General features: G+C 39.0%; 2 protein-coding genes across 8 annotated transcripts in view; both read left to right on the top strand.

The window, feature by feature from the left end:
* RORA (RAR related orphan receptor A) overlaps positions 1-12,651 on the top strand; it is a 396,655-nt gene extending 384,004 nt beyond the window's left edge. For all 4 annotated transcript variants that reach the window (XM_064517505.1, XM_064517502.1, XM_026113411.2 and 1 more), the window contains 2 exons: positions 839-951; positions 2,347-12,651. In XM_064517505.1, the coding sequence (XP_064373575.1) occupies positions 839-951; positions 2,347-2,511 (278 nt within the window). In that variant the 3' untranslated portion in view covers positions 2,512-12,651. The remainder of the gene's footprint in view (positions 1-838; positions 952-2,346) is intronic.
* A 662-nt stretch (positions 12,652-13,313) lies between these two features.
* Positions 13,314-20,778, top strand: part of ICE2 (interactor of little elongation complex ELL subunit 2) — a 39,081-nt gene continuing 31,616 nt past the window's right edge. For 2 of the 4 annotated variants that reach the window (XR_003261237.2, XM_026113448.2), the window contains exons 1-5: positions 13,314-13,567; positions 14,499-14,603; positions 17,281-17,548; positions 18,397-18,516; positions 20,506-20,640. Coding sequence is in view for 1 of the 4 variants with exons in the window: in XM_026113448.2 (XP_025969233.2) it covers positions 13,539-13,567; positions 14,499-14,603; positions 17,281-17,548; positions 18,397-18,516; positions 20,506-20,640 (657 nt within the window). In the remaining 3 variants the exon portion in view is untranslated. Of the gene's footprint in view, positions 13,568-14,498; positions 14,604-16,605; positions 16,736-17,280; positions 17,549-18,396; positions 18,517-20,505; positions 20,641-20,778 lie in introns of those variants that run through there. The other 2 variants (XR_010390799.1, XR_003261239.2) reach the window with 2 other exon arrangements.

Genomic DNA, 20,778 nt, shown 5'->3' with positions numbered 1-20,778 from the left:
AACAGATGTGCACAGTACTCCAAGTTCTGGGAAGGCTTATTAGGTTGGGGGAAGCAAGGCATCAGTGCAGAAAGCCACTTTGCATCTGGCATACCGCTCAAGGAAATAAACACTCGCGTTAGGGTGGAGCATAGTGGGCACAGGAGTGGTGGTGGAAAGGTCTGTTAGCAACGGTGGGTACTTTGGCTCCACCTGCGTGCGGGCTGCCCAGATTCAGACTGGCTTCCCCATTTGTCCCCACTGCAGAGTTGACTGTGTCATAAGTACATCCCCATGCCATTTGCCAGATCAGAAGTTTGTCAGCGCCGTATCTTAGTATGTGAACCGCAGAATTCTTCCGTTCTGCCTGACAGAGGATGTAGCTGGTAATACTGCTTTACTGCCAGGAGGTTTAGGACCACTTTTCTTCTTAACAGCTGAATATTCCCTTCTGATTTTTCTGTATGTCACTGGATCTTAGCAAGACAATACACTCCAGCTAGTTGTTCATAATATAATCTTTCATTTCCCAACAAAAAGTTGCTAGTTTTATTTTGTAAATACTCTGAATTTTGTAAATACCCTGAATTTTACAGAATCTTATCAGCAAATTATTAATATTATTCAAATATGCTGGGCTCTTCTAATTGAGAGCTTTATAAAACTGATTTTAAATGTAAGTAATAAATGTATTCTAAGAACTATTGCTTTTGAAATTCATTTCCTGTATAAGACTGTTGAAGTGGAAGGAAGATTGCAAACAGGAAAGATGAATCTGTAACAGACCCTTGAGGGTATTTCCTGGTGCACTGTGATGGATGTATGCAGTACTAGAGGTGTTTACTCTGTTTATATTTAGATCGTTCCTGGCTTCAGGAGAAGGTAAAAATTGAGAAACTCCAGCAGAAGATCCAGCTAGCACTTCAGCATGTCCTGCAGAAGAACCACCGAGAAGACGGAATTCTAACAAAGGTGAGACTCGCCGAGTCTGCCGTGTCACGTGAGTGCTAAGGCACACTCTCTCGTATCAGCAATATCGTAATTACTGTGTGACAGCTTTTATGCAGCTAATTTATACTAGATAATCTCAGAATTCTTTGTTCAAAATCTAGCTGCTTAGATGAAGTCATTTGTTAAAAATGAGGAGGGGTGAAAAGATGATGTAAAAACAAGAATGACAGTGTTCTGAAAAGAAGAATTTTAATGTTGAACTTCATGAAAAGCCATCAAGGTTTTTGTCCAATTTTTCCTGCTATGCAACATTTCTGCCACACAGAAAACTGTTCCAGTTCTACAACGTGCATGCCTTAATCCTCATGAAATATCTCCCTGCCTGACAGTTAAATTGAGATAACATGCAGTATCTTAGCTAACCATGGTTTTTAGTATTCTGTGAGAAGTTTCCCCCACAGCCTTTTTCTCAGCAGCTCTTCCAAATATTGGTGGCCAGGGAAGGAAAAGGAGATACTGCATACTATTATGCTAATCTAAAGCATCTTCGCTTAAGTTTTCAGAAATGCAAAGACGGTGTGATGTTAAAAGAAAATCTGCAGTGAAGGACTGGGGAAGGAGAGGCACTTCCTTACAGATGTAGTTCCTTTTATACCTCTACCCAGCTGGAAAGTTCATGCTTAGTTTCACCCCACAGAAATTACTTACAGCAGAAGGAGGATGGTACAGCCTAATATAAAAGGCTTTTCAGGTTGTCCTCATTTCAAACCCTAGCTCGTGTAATTCTTTTCCCAGCACATACTTTGGATACCTTTGTTGGAAGAAGGAGGTTTCTTCCATGTACTTAGATACAAATACGTAGTCAGAAAGTTCAATGTGTACCTTAGTAGTAGTGGTATCTTAGATGTACACATTTTTCAAATCTGTTCCTTTATGAAAATTTCACTTTTCTCCTTTATTTGGCATAAATGAAAATAGCATGATCTACTGCACTGCCAGTTCCCTCCATAGTATTCACAGTGCGTTTAAAAGTAATCAGGAATGCTTTCTTCCAAGAAAATTGCTGAATTGTATGAAAGAGGATGCAGTCATGAAATGGTATTATATCGATTTGGTGCTTGTGGTATTGCTTACCTGGTAGGCAAATGGAGAAATCTAATGATTCATATTCCTAGGATTTTAAGGAAGAGATTCTTTCACAAATAGCAATAATACATTACTTAATACCTTTTAAGTGGCTTGCTTTTTTTTTTTTTAATCTAACAAATTTATCCATTATTCAGCATCTGAAATACCATTGTTGAAGTAAATAACTGAAGTGAACTAGAAGTGTTTGAGAGAGCTTTAATCCTAAAAGAAGGATTGAGAGGCCCGGTTTCGTATATGACCGTATGACTTCTGTTCATTTTTTTGCAGTTAATATGCAAAGTGTCTACTTTAAGAGCACTGTGTGGACGACATACAGAAAAGCTTATGGCATTTAAAGCAATATACCCAGACATTGTACGACTTCATTTTCCTCCACTTTACAAGGAGTTATTCACTTCAGAATTTGAGCCAGCGATGCAAATTGATGGGTAAACGTATCATCTAAGCACTTCTAGAATGTCTGAAGTACAAACATTAAAACAAAAGAAAGGAAAAGAAAAAAAAAAAGAAAGAAAACCAAGACACTTTATATGGCCCTGCACAGACCTAGGGAGCCAACACACTGCACATCTCTTGGTGGTCGGGGTCAGGCGAAGGATGGGAAACAATGAAACAAAGTTGAACTTGTTTTTCTCATGCATATGATTTCCATTATGCCTACAAATATGGACCCTTTTTCTGTCTCAACTTCTCAATCCTTGACCTCTGTTTACACAGACTGAGGGTACTAATGTCAGAAGGTTGTTTTCTCTCGTAGTTCACTGCCCAGACTTTTGACAGAACAATCAATTTGTTGATCAGAACAGAGAGTCCTGCTAGTAATCAGCGATTGGTGTGCATTGCAGAGATCTCAGCATCAGTTTGCACAACTTGCTCATTGTTTCATGAAGGACGGTTTTTTTCACCTACCACTGTTTGCCAGTAGACAGAATGGCATGAAAAGGGTCCATAGCAATAGCAACAATAGCATTATAATATATTACAGGGTAAATGGGCATGAAGACTATATATAGCAAAAGAGATATTGTTTATATATTGTTTTAATTAATATAAAATGTAGTTACTGGTATAGCTTTTCTTGTTGAATTGATAAGGCACTTTCATTTTGCACCTTTTTCTTTAAATTAAATGCTAGCGTGTTCATTGTTGTGTTGCATGTGCACCAGAAATTCAAGTTTAACTGAAAAAGGTTTGGCAGGTACTGGTACATTGGGAGGTATTTATGCTGCTGTTTTCTATGTTACTTTTAAAGAGAGGCTGGTCATATCCTGAAATGGTTACACAGGTTTCTTTAAACAGTTTGAAAATAATGAAAATTTTCTAAATTAAAAATTGTTTCTCAGCTGTTACTTTAAAAGGTACTTTTATTTTCAAATCTTTCAAACCTGGATATTTAAAATTGCAAGCCTAAATCTACATTTAGGCACACAAATAAAAAGCCTCAGTTTCAAAGGTGCTGCGCTTCCAGGGTCAAGGTTTAGCTAAGCAATCACAGATCACTTGGATAGAGACGCACAGCATCCTTGAAAATCACGCTATTCATAAAGTATATTTCTCCCCACCATAAATCCAGGTTTGAAGTTACTGACTCAAGTCTGTATCTGCAGTAAAAGTATGTGTGTATGATATGTATGTGAAAAAATAATTTTTATACATAATATTACATACTTTTATGCTCCATATCGTAAACAATGCCTGCAACCCCCAAACTCTGTCCTGTCAGAATCCACCGGAGGTTCGTCTTTGACTTCAGTGAGATCAGGTACTGACCCGTTTTCCAAAATCCAGCAGTTCAATTTAAGGTAGCTTAACAGAAAAGTAATAGAATAGTAATAGAAAGAGTAAGAGAAAAAATAGTAATAGAAAATGCACTTTAAAGTCTATCAGATGAAGACAGACTAACAAAGTAAAGGCACACTGTTGCTAAAAGGCCTTATTTTGTGTTATGAGGCCTGGAAATCATTCGCACCATAAATCTCCGTTCTGTAATTCTCAACTTGTGATCCATGCATTGCGTAAACCACCAATAGGCTGGATCTCGCAATCTTTATTAGTACAGCTTACCATTCCCTTGAGCAAAAGCACTGTGTCTGAGTAAATTTGGCAAGATTTAGAAATTAAACCCAGTTCTGAAGGGAACAGGTCCACAGTAAACAACACCAGAAAATAAAATGTGGCTATGTGAGCCAGAGGTGCGCAATTGCTGTGGATGAGATGAGGATGTGCACCAACCGGCTGCCTTGTAGGCCAGTGCAAACAGGGTCTCATGAGGTACCTCACAAAAAGCAAAGGACTTAGAAAAGAAAAAGAGAAGACAGAGTGTGCTCCCCTGCTTTAATTTCTGGAGATGAGGAATCTCCATCATATTCTGTAGTCATTGGAAAGTAATGGAGTGAATAGAAGCACACTGAAGTCTGCTTTAAAAGGAGAATTAGGACAGTGGATTATTATGCCAAAATAAAGTGTTTTTGGGGATTTGAACATGCTTCATTTGGGGTCAAATTGAGCCATTTAGCCTGTGACAGCTGTTAAAATCTTTATAGTCTGCCTCAGGACGGAAGCGTATGGGTAGCACTGTGTCTTGGCTGCTCCTGTCCAGCTGAGGCGGTTAGAAAGCCGGGGGGACGTCTGCGTGGGAGCGGGGCGGGCCGAGCCGGGCGGCCGGAGCGCCGGGCTGGAGGCGGGAGCGGGCGTCGCGGCAGAGCCCGGAGGGCAGCCCGCGCTGCCCCGTCCTGCGCGGCTCACCGCCCACGGCCCGCTCGCTCCCCCGCTCGCGCCGGCGCGCTTTCCCTCCGGCCATTGTTTACCCTGTTGGAGCAACTGCCACGATACGGCACTTTTATTCTGATATTGTGTTCTTATTTTTAAAATGACCTTTTTAACTAACGAATCTTTTCTGAATGTGACCAGCCTTAGGTGCTAGTCCTTTAAAGATCAACTAAACTTAATCTCAGTGTCAGCTAATGAATAATGAGGTAAGACTTGTAGTTTTTTAGTGCGAGACACAACTCCTACTTCTGACAGTAAGTAGGTTACCAGGCAAAGTATTTTGGGATTAATTTTTGGTCGTGTCCCTTGCTTTTTTTTTTCCTGATGAATATTAGGACTTTACCAGGCCTCTAGGTGCCGGTGGTTTTGTTTGGCATCTAGTTCACAGTGTTTTCACCTTAAGTAACTGAAAACACAAAATTTTGGAGCATCTACTAATAAAATACATAACCATAAAGAGGTTCCAGATAGGGTCTTAGCTGAAAGCCCTCTGTGTCTCAAGTGAGCTCGTGACGGGGTCTCCCGGGCTGCGGGGCACCTGCCCACTGTCCGTGCGCGGCGGCGGCTCCCGCGTCCTCGCGCCTCCCCCGGGCGGGCAGAGCCCCCCAGCCCGGCCGGTCCTGGCCACAGCTGCTAGCCGCTCGGCAGCTGAATGTTCAGGATTTTTAGTTTGCTCTTTGTTGAGAGGAAAGAAGGGAATACAGCATGGCAGGTGTACTGAAAAGACCCGCGTTGCCAAGGAGGCTGTTAGGAAAGGGGACGTGGAGCAGTCGGGCGAGGGGCCGGGCCCGGCGGGTGCCGCGCGAGCAGGCCGCTGCTCAGCTGGAAACGTTGGGTATCAGCGGATGCTCACACAAACGTTCTCATCGTCTGCCCAGTTCACTACGAACAAAAACGTGAGAATAGCTGAAGATAGAGGAATAATGTAGCCGAAGATAAAGTAACAATACGTTGCTTTTGAATGAGCTGTTCCTCAAAACCTGCAAAGAGATTTTCATAGGGTGTTGCATCTATCCACAGAGATGTTGTCTGGCTTTCTAGGAAGGAGATACTATGGTGCACTGTCAGGTAAAGTACCCTAAAGTACTTCAGCATCTCCAGCATCGTTCAGCTTTTTAAAAACTATGGGATTAGGTGAGACGAGAGGCTGTTTTTAAGTTTGGTTGTTCTTTATTAAAGCTTATCTATCTTAGTGTGGATACCAAGATATCTGTGTGTGTATGTGCGCATGTGTGTGAGAGAGTCCATTTGTGTGCGCACATGAGCAGATGCGTGGGGATGTGTGAGTGGCTGCTTCTAGGCTGTTAAGTGTCAATGGAATAAAGAAAATGTATTCAAAATACTTAAGTCAAAAATAGAAGGTGGAAAAAAGATTTATTCTATACAAAGCCTTGTCTGGACCACTTTAGAGAGACTTCTATTTTTTTAACCCTTCTATAAATATTTGATGGCACTTGAAATATTCCTGCAATAAAATGTGATTTGTGTAAACATTAAAAAAAAAGATTTTGTAATGTGAAACAATGAAAGAAAGTAATGTAATTTTTCTAAAAAACAAAAAAAACAAACGAACGAACTTTGTATTATTTTCTTGATGGAATTTGTCTATTTGTCTTTGGAAAACTTTTTATTTCATTGAATGTGCCATAGTAGAGGTGTGTTTTTCTTTTTCTTTCTTTTTTTGTTTTTTACATTTTAGATTAAAGAAATAGCTGTGTTACGACATTCCAAAATGCAAGATGACATAGCAGTCATGATTAAAAGGATTGATTAGTAAGCTTCGATCATTGTTGCTTTTTTTGCACATGTTCTTCATTCCTCTACAGTGCAATATGTACATAGAGCACTTGCGGGTGTAACCTTGATCCCTCAGGGAAAAATACATATTTGTACAGGATTTTTCTTTTTTTTTTTTTTGCCTTTTTTTTTTTTTTTTTTTTTTGCTAAGGAATGTCGATTGAATCACTTGTCTGTTGTTGAGGGGCAGCCAGATAATAATCCTAAACCACTGTCACAAAACATTGATTGTTTAATCATTTTGTGCCCTTTTATTATTTAAAAAGAAAAATAAAAGTTATTTTCTGACAGTTCTTTGTGCTGATTGGTGAAAAAAGGGTAAGTAGATAAGCACCTTATGATTGACTTAACTGTGAATGACAATCCATCTTGCTATCAACAACAGAAGCCCTACCGTTTTGGAGTGGGGGATAAGAGTCAGAAACTAATGTGCTCAGGGATCTTCTAAAACTCTTCAACAGGGTGGCCAGTACTACTGGTGGGACAAATTACTTTTTAAAAAAATACTAGTATTTCTTCCCCTTTCCCCTCCCCCCCAGGCACAAGTGAACTGGATAGATTTTTTTTTTTAATCTAAATGCTCTGTGTGTGCCTCATTCTGTTGTTCAGTTTGTCAGTATATCTACTCATTGGTCTTTATTTTGTTCAAAACAAAGTACTCCAAACAGCTCAAGGTTTTGCAGTTTTACTTTAGAAAATAAATTAACGCTGACCAATTAATAGATCATGATTGAAATTTAATTTCATTACCTTCTGGATATTTTTATAATCATAGGACTATATTTTCAAGCTGAATTTCAGTGTTTTGCAATAGAAAATGAGTTTTCAGTATTTAAATTATTGTTAAAGAAAACAAATCAGTTTATGATAGGTTGTACAATATGAATGAAAAGGTGATGATTAGGTCTTGACAATAAAGTTGTGTAATAAGGAGCATAAATCTGTAGAAATAGGAGAACAAGAGTTCAGACCTTGGCTATCATTGTTGCAGATGCTTCATGGTGAAGCAAAAAAACCTGACTGGAAAGAAACACTGTAGCTGGAGACATTCTTTTCATATCTAGTACAACAAATACAGCAATTACAGTGACCACAGTGGTATCAAAACCCAAATGTCTACTAAGTCTCTAAGTGCCAAATTGTAGGATTCTGGAAGCCTACCACATTTGGTCTTGTTTGTGGCTTCCCCTTCTTCTTAACATGCAAGTAGAAAAGTAAGTAAGCAACTCCAAACAAAACAAGCAAGAATCTGAGACTTCAGTTAGATCAGGCAGACAGTGAATTTCTCCATCAAACATCATTTTTTTTCTTGAGAAAGCATCAGTTCTCCAGTATCTCAGGTTACTGGGGGTTTTTTTCCACTGGATGTATGGCTTCCAGTTGTTCACTTATGTAGCTAATAAATAGGGAAATCTTTCTTAACGTATTACAAGCTAGACAGTCCAGTGAAGCTTGGGGTGGACTTCCAAGGTGGACAGTTGCTCAGCAAGTATGGCCTCTTGATCACTTCGCATTCTGGCATCTTCATTAGAAGAAAATCGCTATGGCCAAGTCTCAGTAGAAACTAAGTTACGTTACATGCTTTCCATATATGCAGATCAATTAAGCACTCTGTAAATTTGTGCAAACCATAAGATATGTTTTAACCATGTAGTGGGGTGATGCAGACATTACAGGGTTTTTTTTGGACTCTTAGGACTCGCATAGACCTTCCCTGGTCTGTATGTTATAAGCTGTGCCAACTGTGTGATTTTTTTCTCCCCCCCCCCCCCCCCCCACAAATTCTTAAAGTCCACAAAGTAGATCAGTTTATTAATGTAAACTTCAGAAACAGCTTTTAATAGCCAATATCCAAAAATAATAAGCAATTTGCTCTTGAGTATTCAGTATCTGAAATTCTACCTGTGCTAGCTGATTCAGATTGCACAGAGGAAATATCTGTATTTATTTTCCTTAGCTGGAGAAATGTAACTATTAGAATTAAATTTTTATTATTGATACTAATATTTATTATTTTAAAAGTTGCATTCCATGAACATGTTTGAATATTAGCTTTGTATTGTCTGTTTGCTTAAATTATTCCTGCCAGTAAATCATTTGGTGGAAATGAGGGCAAATGCGTAAGGAAACCAAATACAACAGAAAGGAAAAAGTTTTAAAATTTAAATGAGTATTTATTAAAATAATTGCAGTATGTGCTTTAATCCTAGTACTGTGATAATAGCAGCTGACTAAATAATGCTAAATCACTGGACTTGAGGGGAGAAATAGGTAACATTTAATATATAGTCCAATTTTGGAACTTTATTCAGGTACTAAATAGAATTTTAACATCAAAATAAAAGCTGTATTCTACCTTCCCCGTATGTAACATTGTCATTTATCTTGTTTTGCCTTTATCATTGGTAGAATATAGCAATAACACTTTATAGCAATAAGTAGGCTATCCAAATAAGAAATAAAACATGATAAAGGCTTCAGATCAATATTCCTGAGTTCAGTTCTTCTGCCATAATACTTACTTGTATGTCTTCCCTCATAATCTCATACTCCTTGGAGCCTGATTTCACAGTCAAGCTGTTTAACTCGACGTGTGACGACACACTTTTTTGTTAACACCTGCATGTTTCAGTGTTCCTGTGTCCTTTGCGTATTTGTTTTCCTGTAAGCCAGTGTTTCTCAGGCTTTCCGAAAGCACGCTCCCTCCGGGCCGCGTTTCTCCGCAGGGCTCTCTGCGTCGGCATTAGCTTCGTTTCGCTGGGGCAGGGGGTGAGAACCAGCTCCAAGTACTGGCCGCGTTTCCGAACGGGAGGAGCTGAGCCGCGGGACAGGGCTGCTGGGGCCCCCGAAGGAGCCGCGCGGGCCTGACGCGGTGCCTTGCCGAGCAGCCTAGCCAAACACCTTCATGCCTGCGCCAGGGTTGTGACTTTCAGTCTGAGAAACACTACCCTAAATTACCCCCATAAAGTCTTAGTGTAGAGGCATAAACTTTACAGGCACTTGCGATCTGTAACGCTCTCGTATCTAATGCAGAGAATTCATAAGCAATACAGTGAATTGTATTTCACAAAAAGGCATACGTACTGTACACCTTTCTAGATCCAAAACGTTCCTCATTTCTACCTTGGTTCAGAAACAAGTTACGGAACAGTGGTGAATATTTGAAATCTTAGGACATTAACTGGCTGCTTCTTTATGTGTAACTGTATTGTCTGCCTGCTCCTTTTCTGGAGATGTGTTTTTGTATTGGATGTTTGGGCCAATGGGAGGCTTCAAGCTACAATGTATTTTCCCAGTTTAAATATATTTAACATACGACAAACCCCAGACAAGGCTTTTTAAAATGTATAAAGAACTGCAGTGTTAGGTGGTTTATTTGCAAACTGTTTTCAATGTTGTCCATTTTTATGGCACCTTTAACAATATTCTTGTTTCCAAAGTACAAAAAGGTTAAAAATACTCTAGCCATAACTGAATGTCAAGCAATAAAAACAAATGACTTTTTGTGCATAGATTTAAAAGAAATACAAGTTTTAGACATCTGCATGTAAATGCAATCTCTTGTTTACTGCTTTCTTAAACTTGAGCAACTGATTCCTTATTTTACTACTAATTTAAGGACTTGTAATGGCCTGTAAACATTTTATCTTGCTCTATTCTTTCAACTCGAACTTTGTCTCTGCTTTGGAGTCATAATATTTAATGTTGTTCTGCTCACCTCTATACAGTTAGCTTTTTGCTTTCATTCTGTATAGATAAAGTTATCCTATAAACAGCCTACACAGTGCAAATATTTATCTGTTTATCAAATACCACATTATGCTGTATAATATCTGTTTTACTATATAATCTATTTTAGACATAGCTGTTTAGAACTAGAGTGTGCTATTTTTGTGTTTTTCTGATGTGTGGTGCTAGATAAGTTACTTTTGTGAACAAAAGCAAACAAACCCCTTTTATTCCTAGACAATACCACCTTTGGGTCTTGTTAATTTCACTGAGTATAACTATATATAAATATATATATATTTGTGTATATATATATATATACACCTACATATGCCCAACAAGTACCTGTATCAGAGTACAAGATTTGGGACATGGTTTTCTCTTTAAATGCATAGTGTCATTATATAAATTATTCTATAGTATATTTAATAAGGAGAAAATTACTTCACCAGTACAGATACTTGATATCAAATGTAGAATTTTTTTCTACATTATTACATTTATTAATTATTAACATTATTAAAAATGTTCTGTCCAGATTGTTATCCTTTGGGTTACTAAAACTATCGGTCTGTATTGTATCAGAAAAAAAGAAAAGCGTCTAATCTGCCGGTATAAAGTATTTACAATATGCTGTCTATCTGAAAGGGAGGTCGATCTTTGGCTGGCTGGGAGAGCTCTATCCCGTTGTTGCATCTGATATTTATAGAAGTTATTCTGCTGGGTGCCTTCCTCCCTCTTCACTTTAAATAGGATCTGTACACACTCGAACTGCAGACGTTACTAGGCCATGCATACACACTTTGCTTCAGTTACTGTAAATAGGAATTTTCTGTAAATCTTCCATGCTAAGTCGACGGCTAAATCAGTCCTTGGATATGCTTTATAAACCACGCGTACATATCTGAGGAGAGCCATTAGCAACTGAAGTTAATTAAGAAGTGGAATTTGCAACATTTTGTCAGGTCTGGGGGTTTTGTTTTTATTTTTCATGTATACCTTAATTTACGTAGTCATGTACCCTTAAAAGTATTCCTATCCCCTCTTCCTTTTGTTCTAGATATTGTTTTCATTTTAATTCTTAAAAACTGATGGATATCAAATATCTAACTAAGGAGGTAATTAACCTTTTAAATATTTATTAGAATTTTTCTGTAATATTACTGAATTTATAAGATCTTTAGCAAAGATTTTTGAGCAATTTATTAAATACAATGTTTCTGTTTACTGCACTTTTTGATAATAGAAGGTAGTGAATTTTAAAGCCATGGTTCTTGGCTTCCATGCACTGCTTTTATACCCTCAATCCAAGGAATATATATATATAAATAATTTTTTTTAAACAGCAAACATACTGTTGTCCTAAAAATAAATACAAACTTTACTGCACCATGGGTATATTTTCATAAGTAGAATGTTTAATTGCAAACACTATCAGGATAATTATAAAAGCCTCTTGAAGCTACAATCTTATTTAAATATAAGCCATGACAATTTTATTTTGCCCTGTTGATTTAAGCCACTTTTTGATATTTTCAAAAAAAAAAAACCCCAACAAAAGTCACTGTTAAATTTGTATGTATTAACTTATACATGCTAGGAACACGTTCTACCTATTGTTTTAATAGTTTGATATATTTATGCAAAACCATTTAGTTAACATATTCTCCCTGTTAACTAAATGTTCAACATAAAGAGACCAGAATAAATGCTGATTACAAATATATGTCAGTTTGAGGATTAAGCACATAAACTTCAAAAACCTCGTTGAGTGATATGCTCAGATTTCTGTAAATATGCGCAACTTTAAATGAAATTATACTGTACATGTAAATATATGCTGTCTGTTATGTGTACAGTATGTATAAATTCCTTTTCTAGCCACAATAAAATGTAAGCCATCAAGAGGAATACTAAAGTGGTATTGTACTAAACCTTTGCTAATGATCTTTACCCAATCACTTAACTTTTCACTTTCATGGATCTTCTTTCCAACTCACTCTTACAATAGCTTGCTTATATTCAAGTTTGTTATTTTATTCAGTCCCGAAAAAAGTATTTTGATTCATTTTGTAAATACAACTGTAAAAATAAGAGATTTAATGTTGTCTTTTAAATACTCCAATTTTCATTCTAATATGAATGTTGTTATATTGTACTTAGAAACTGTACCTTTAATATTACATTACCTTTATTAAGTGCATTGAACACATCGATTTTAGATGTGCTTTATGTACTGTTATCCTGTAATAAAACTTCAGCTTCTAATGGAAAAAAGTCTGTCTTAATCTTCTTTTGTCAGTAGCATCGTTTATTTTTCTGAACTGCCGCACGCATTGGGTTTATTCCTTAAGAAAGGTCCCGTTACAGAACTGGGCTGCTTCCAGGCAGGCGCACCGAGCTGTCCAGCGCGGAAGCCCACGTTAAGCTCTGCTTCTGGCCAGCAGAGGGTGAAGCCGCTCACAACGGATTTGGTCCCGCAGAGACCGAGGCATTCGGGGTGCTGGCAGCGGCACAGCTCCGCGTGCCCCTAAGCTGCAGAGAGCCTAAGGTGCTGCCGACGTGCAGCGGCTCCCGCAGCCCGACACCGCAGTACTTACGGCCTGACCCTGACCCAGAAATAAGCGTGCGTACCTTTTAAGCGCTGCCTCTGGAGGCAGCTTTCACCTACGGGGCCAAGTCTACCAAGACAGAGGAAAGAAAAGGCTGCGCAGGTCACGGCTCGCCGAGACCCGTAGCTCCACAGGAGCTCCCGCCCGCTCCCCCCGCCACGGCACGGGCCTGGCAACGGCTCCCGCACGCGGCTCCCCGTGGCGAAGGGGCGGCACCACCCGAGGAAAGCTGGCGGGGCAGCTCCGGGGAAGAGGCCCAGGCCCCGGCCGCCGCCCCGCAGGCCCCAGGGGCAGCGGGAGGAAGCTCCCCCCCCCGGCGCGGCGCGCTGCCCTTCCCCCGGCGCCTTCGCCCCCGCCCCAAGATGGCCGCCCGCAGCAGCTTCAGCGGCAGCTCGAGGCCGTGCTCTGATTGGCTGCCCCAGAACACCTGATCAGCCACGCTGCGCTGATTGGCCACTGCTGTGAGGGCAGCCCCAGCCTGGCAGCGGCGGCGGCGGCACCGCGGGGAGCCGGCGGCTGCGTTTCCCTGAGGGGAGCAGAACGGCCGCCAAGATGGCGGCCAAAGCCCCGCTGCTGAGCTGGTGAGTGCGTCTCTTCCTAACCGGCGGGGCGCGGAGGCACCCGTGCGTGACTTGGTGTGCCGTGCCGCTCCATGCCCCTCCGCCCCGCCGCGCGGCCCGGGCGCGCCTGCGCCGGGGAGGGGGGGCGGGCCCAGGTCCCGGGGCCCCGCCCCGCCCCGCCCCGTGGCTGCGGGCGGCGGGGAGGGGCCGCCATTTTGGGCCGTTGGGCGGGAACAGGGTGGCGCCCGGCGCTGAGGGGAGCTGGGGCGGCAACTGCGGGGCCGTGTGTGAGGCGCGCCCCGGAGGCGGGCGGCGGGGCGAGGGCTGCTGACGTGAATAGATAAATAAAGGCCCGCGGGGGTAACGCATTTTTAAGCCTAGAGTTGTACGGCAGGTAGTTAATTTGTGAGAAAGGCAGGCATAAATCTGTCCTCGTGTCTTGGAAGGTGCTTTGGGGAGGTTTGCGTTGTGTAAGTCCTGAGCGTAGGAAGAGCTACATTACCAGCTTGTTTTTTTAAAGTAGTTTAGGGGGCAAGAAATCCTTAGGAAATGTATGGAAAACAGCCTCTTTTTTTGGAAATTTTAAAAAGAGAATTATTGTGGGTTTTTTTTTCCCAAAATTTCAGCAAGTTCAGCCTGGTGTTTGGTTTTGATTGAGCCTCATCTTCTGAAAGTGTGCAACTCCATCAGAGCTTTCTCTAGCCACACCTAAGTTTTATATCCATCTATTAATGAAATCTTTCCTGTGAAAAACATGTTTATTTTAATATTGAAGACCAATAAGGGGTTAGACAATATTTATGTAGCATGTGTAGGAAGGAATGTGTAAGCACTGTGTACATAGTTTCCAATTTTTTATATACAATTCTGTTTTGTGTTTTATGGGTCAAAATTTGGCCTTTAATTCATTGTGTCTTGCAATGTTCTTACTTAATTTCATTTTTCTTATCAGGGATGTTTTACCAAAAAATGGTACTGAGGTATTTTTCTCGCGAGAAACTTATGAAAAATACTCACTGGCTCCGAGCCTCTCTGAGCTATGGACTTTGTCAAACAGGTATATGCTATTACATTGTAATTTTATGCTGTTTGTCATCACCCCTTTCATGCATACTCTTGTTTTGGGTTTGGTTTCCTTTCAGTTCATGAAAGGAAAATCTCCCGTTATCCAGTGCGCAGAAAGTGGTTATGGATAGGGCGGTCTGCAGGGTGCTCTGTGCCCGGCCACGTGTGAGACGTCGGGAGGCAGGAGAGTTTGGGTTGGGGCCTCTGGTCTTCTGTGTCTTTTGGGTGGGGTTGGGCTTTGGGGTAGATTTTTTTTTCTTTTTTTTGGCTTTCTTTTTGCATACCAAAGAGGGAACAAGTGTGACAAACACTCAGCTAGCCACGTTTAAGACTCTGTAACCCACGAACTAGACCTCATTCTTTTTAGAAATCTGTGTCTTGCTGTCTATCCCCGTCTTACCTGGCTTTGTAGAAGGCAGCCAATATTGTCTACATCAAAATCTTCTTTATTCACACCTTTGGGAAGCAGCTGACACTATTTACATAGACCAAACCATGTGTTAGCTACAGGGTATATGTGATTAGTTCCCTGACTAATGAGTAAACTGTGTAGGTTATTACCTGAAGAATGGGAAATGAAATGCTGTAGACAAAAATGGTTTTGGTACAGATAGTATTGATGGCGCACTCTTGATATCTTATTTTCTTAATGTGTATAAAAGAGAATCAACATTTGTTTGGCCTGCTGAAAAAGTATAGTTTGCATACTACTGGATTGCAAAAACTGGAATATTGGTTTCAGGCCATTCTTTTTAAGAAGTCATTAAGCTAGTAGGGAGGTACAACTAATGAGCTGCTTCTGGTGGACCAGCGTTCACGGGATTGAAGAATGGGGATGAAGACTGAGGTAGCAACTGTTGCAAGTGATGGAGTTCAGTGTGTGCAAAAGTAATCTGCTCCCAAGGGAAATTACTCTGGTTTTCTGAACTGAGAATGTGATTTTTAGGGGAATAGCTGTCTACGTCACATGACTCTGCCTAGCCCACATCTTCAGCTAGAGAAAAGGATTAAAGTTGTTTTTGTGGCTTGTCTCTGTCGGAGTAACTTTCCCTGAACTGGCAGTGGCATGCAGTCCTCATAGCTTGCTACAGACAGACTGGATATTCCTGCAGGATTCTTCCTTTAGATATGTACAACAGAGGCTTTCTAGATTGCATCACTGCAGTTAGGAGTGGCGTTGTGTTCAGTTGTGGATGATAAAAGTGGGTTTATAGTTAGAAGTGGGGTTGCAACTAGAGTAAGATAGAAAACGCTAGAACGGGGTTGACTGGCCATAATCAGAGGAAGAGAAATAGAACCTGTTGGGGCAAATATGAAAGTAAAAGCTGCAGGAAGTTTGTCAATTTGTATATTGGGATTTCTGATAAATATTTACGAAAGTGAATGTTTTCTCACCAAAGAAGCTGTGAAGGCAGGTTGCTGATAAAATGAAGGAGAAAAATTTAAGCCGTCAGCTCAAATAAAGGATAGTGCTGTAAATATGGACAGAAAAGCTCTGTCAGATTATTTTGGTTTGCACCCTGATGAAGGTTGTGACAGCACTGCATACTGGAATGATCTTGATGTGCTGCCATTTCATTCAGTGCTGAATATAGCCAATTTAAGCTGCTAGAATTCCTTGACGTTCCTACATTGGCATATCTGAGTCAGCATCTTGTCGCTGCTGCAGCTTAATTAAATTTGCCAGTTTGTGCCACAAGGATGGACAGATTCTCATATTCGGAGAGACAGCTGTGAAGTATTATTAAGAACTGTGGACGTGATACTGTTGGGTTTGAATAACGCTTGAGATGTTTTCTACTGCTGAAATCGTATCTTAAAAATATGTTTTTTCCCAAAATCAGCAGTTAATGGTCATTTTGTTAATCTTAAATATTTTCCCTTTTAAGAACAGTTATTTTATATAGGGAAGAGCTAAGCTGGCCTTCATATCCTGGAGTCGTTTTAAGATTCAGCGTTATAATGTGACTTCTTTGTTGTTTTTAGGGCTGCTACCTCACCTTGCCTTAGCCCAGTGTTATTTTGGGGAAACTGATTTTGGCATTGTTTAGAACTGAAAATGGAACTCTGAGTTGTGTACTCTGTTCTTAGGAAAAATCTTCACTGGAATCTGAAACTTATATTGTAAGAAATGAGTAATTTTAATTTACTTCTTTTACAGTGAAATAAAGACTTGCTAGTTAAGGGGTTATTGTTTATTACTGTAACTTTATTTTGTAAGTTAGACCTTTCTAAGTACAAATGGCTTCAGAATACAAACAGTCAGTGATTAATAAGATGTTCCAGAGCAAAGAATTTGAGTTTCATATTTGCCTTGTTACCTCAATATTAAGTATGCAGACTACTATATATGCTTTTTTTAAAAAAAAAAAAAAAAAAAAAAAAGAAAGTTTTCTAATCAAGTTCAGTAGTAGTCCTCTTCCCCCCCACCCCTTGAAATCAGTGTCGAACCTGCTGTTGGCACTAAGGGTTAGTGTCATTGTCTAGGTAAAGTTTCAGAGTATGAAAATTCCTATGACGTAGTATTTTTCCAACCCCTACCCTATCTCCCTTACAGTGCATTTTGCTGGATTTGAAGTTTAAGAGCTTTCATGAGTGCCGTTATTCTGATAAATATTCATCTTTACATGAAAAGTGCCATTTCTTTCCGTTTATTACTTTTCTTTCAGACAGGCAAAGAAAAAGGTAGAGGTGTTGGCAAATGCTTCAGAAGACAAACAGACCTGTAACATGCAGGCTGCAGATCCGGTTGAGGTGAAGGCTAAAACTACAGCTGATGATGAACCTTTTCCAGAACCTAGACTCCCCTATCCATTTACCTCTTGTTTGAGTGAGAAGGAGCAAAAAACATATTTATATCTGATGACTAAGTACTCTAAAAAACCAAACCATTTTCACGTTAATGCAGCAAGTCAAAGAGAACTATTCACATATATGGTAAGTGTTATGTGTGCATAGCTTTTTAAAGGCTGATTTAAAAACAAATTAATGAGGAGAAAGTTTAAAAATTTACCCTAAACTAGTACTATGATTGTAGCCTTTCATAATGGCATGTAGCAGTCTTGTTATGTTAGAAGGTGAATAAATCTTCATGTGATCTTTGACATCATCCTGTAAAGGGAACTTTCCTCATCAGCGCCTGAGGAGACCTGCATGTTGACCTTCTACGCTTGCCACATTGGAGCTTGTTGGAGTAGAAAGGCACAAGCTCACACTTGCTGCTTAGTCTCAGCAAAATCGTTTAAATAGTGAAAGACTGTTTCATGTTAGTTGGCTATATCATTTTAATTAACTCCTGTATACAGTAATTAATTAGCAAGTGTTTTTGAGCCACTGCATTAGATATCCCATGTTTCCTCGCTAATGTTAATTCCTTTCTTTCATGTTGTAACAGTGGGAATATCTTTCCCAGGCAAATCAGTACCTATTGCATTGTTGTTAGTAACAGTGTAATTGCTTATGAAATCAGAGCTCAGTGGCTTTGTTGCTCTGTCATGTAAACTTGCTCCAGCAATGTAACCTTCTTTTGTTTAAACTACCAATGCATAATCCAAAGAAACTTTTTCTTTTTTTAAAGGAAGTAAATCTAATCTTGCAAGATTCTGTGTTGAATTCAGTGAAACTCTGAACACGTTCAAAGATTTGCCAAACTGAGCAGCAGATGGGATCTGTGCCCTTCCTCATACCACTTCCTGTACTATTACTCTGGAAATTTTGCTGTTTACCTACCCAGTATAGGGGATATCAAGTAAAACTGTGACTTAAAAAGCATTTTTTTTCCTCAGCAAATGAAAGAATTAGTAAACACTGAAATTGCAGAATTCATGAAATTTGCCCAAAATGCTGCAAAAAGCTGTGCCCAAGACTACGATACCATCTCTGAAGATGCACAACTTTATATTGAGGTAAATGGCAATGCTGTGTTTAATTCCTTCCCTTTTTAAACAATCATACTGAAAGAAACACATACACTACTCATGGGAGCTGATGTTCCCAGAACTTTTGCTGATTCTGCCTTGGGGTGAAACGTGAGAAGTCTCTTTACCTCATATGCTGTCCAGCATGGCTGGCCCCACAGTTCAGATGTAGCTAATAAGATGTGATATAAGTGAGGTTGTTGAATGCAATACTGTACAAAGGTCTATTTAGCCATCAATAAAGGATATGCCAGCATTGTTTACATTTGGCAAGGAAGAAATTACATTTTAAGCATGAATTTACATTGGCAAGCTTCTGAGGCATATGTTGGGAAGAAAGCGAAGCTTTCCTCTAACGTAGTATGTTATGAAGTCACTTTTTGTCAGAGGTTATTCAGGCCTTAATCAGAATAATCTGCGAGTTCATGCTTTCTTAAATATCCAGTCTGATTCTAAAATCAATGCTGAATGAAGCTATACATCATTCTTACGGTTTAGATTAATGTATTTGGGGAAAAGAATTCCAGAGTACAGGTTCATTAAACTTTTGCATCACTGGGTTGACTTTCTGTTTCTTACATGAAGGAAGGTGAAGACAACCTTCTCTTAATTCCTAGGTCTTCTCACTTACAATGGTACATCTTGAACAGTGAGTCCTTTTTTTTTTTTTTAAAAAAAAAAAAAAGAGAGAGAGATGCGATCTGCCATGTCTTATTCATAACAACAAGAATATGAATGGTTAGAGCTATATTTGTGTTATATTCTGTCTTCATTTAAGTAGAAGAGGGTTTACTAAAACAGTTTTAGATTGAAGTTTGAATTCCAAGCTTCTGTTAATCAGAGAACAAAAAATTAGTATAAAAAAGGAAATAATTTATGTGAATATTTTCTAATAGTGTCTTACCTTAGGTGGCCTAGTTAAATACTTTTTGCTAAAATTTCAGTCTTTTCAAGTAAGTGCCACATTATTTTCTGTTTTACAGAATAAAGCAGAAAAATAATTGCAAATATTAAAGGGGCTTTAGTTAAAATCAGAAAGATTGCTTTTATTTCACCACAACATTTTATTATATGCTTTTTAAAGCACAAGATAAATTTGCTCTCCCATTAACAGTTTGACACAAATGTTGTTGTGTTATCACACATGTGATGAAAAGAATCCTGCTGTTTTGTTTAAAAAAAAATTGGGAATTGGCTTCACTATTTTATATCTTATACTGTGCATCTGTTTTTCTAAGGCAGTGATTTTTATATTCTGGTTAGAAAATGTGTCTCCAATCTTTAAGTCTTGTTTATAGTTAAGTTCTTGAATTACATTTAAATATGTGCTTCCATTTCATTTTTAAACAGTGCTTGCAGAAACAGCTCATTATAGCTATTAAATAAAAATGAAATACTTGAATGCACAGTTCAAATATCAGTAAAATTTAGCTCAGGATCTAGAGTTGACATGAGAGCAAACTTCAACAAATATGGAATCTTAATATGTCTTTACCTTTTACAGCTTTTACCTAGACTAGCATAAATCAAGTAGTAACAGAAAGAAACAGTAGTCCATCTAAAAGCCTGGCCAAGTAAACAAACTGAAAAGATAACAATTAACCAGTTCAGCACAGTTCTTTTCAAACTGTACTGAACAATCTTTTTATGATTGGTCTAAGCCTGTATGTTTACTTTGTGAACCTTGCATGTAAGGGGTTGAGGAGAATTTAGAATACATTTCAGTTCTGATACTAGTGATTGTAAGATTATTATGGAGTCTTATTACATTACTATCTCTTAAGTCTTTAATTTAAATTCTACTGGAAATTTGAGAAGTTGAACATACATGTTAGCAGTAAGCTGGGAAATAGATCAGTATTCTTTAAAGAAAGTTTATGCAAATATAACGATTGCAGTTGCAGGTTTTTTTTAATGAAATTATTATGGAAGATAGCAATGCATAAACTGTATTTTTTTCCTTTCTTTTTACATTAGCAATTATTAAGTGCTTGTATTGGACATGTGCAAAAGTATCCTGAATTTTACACGCTCCAGGAAATCATAAGTGTCATGGGAGGAAAATTTAACCCACAGTTGACCTTTAGGCTGGAAAAAAATGTTCTTGCAATGGTAATATCTTACATATACCTTTTGTTTGGGGATTATTTTCAAATAAGAATTATGTATGCGTTGCATTATGCAGAAGTTTGTTTTATTATGTGCATTATTCAGTGTTTGGGTTAAGGGTTACAATTTATAATGAAAATT

Source organism: Dromaius novaehollandiae, chromosome 10 (genome assembly GCF_036370855.1).
Source record: "Dromaius novaehollandiae isolate bDroNov1 chromosome 10, bDroNov1.hap1, whole genome shotgun sequence".
In the NCBI taxonomy this organism is placed as follows: domain Eukaryota; kingdom Metazoa; phylum Chordata; class Aves; order Casuariiformes; family Dromaiidae; genus Dromaius; species Dromaius novaehollandiae.
The sequence above is the reverse complement of the archived record's forward strand: the minus strand, read 5'-3'. Positions and strand labels throughout refer to the sequence as shown.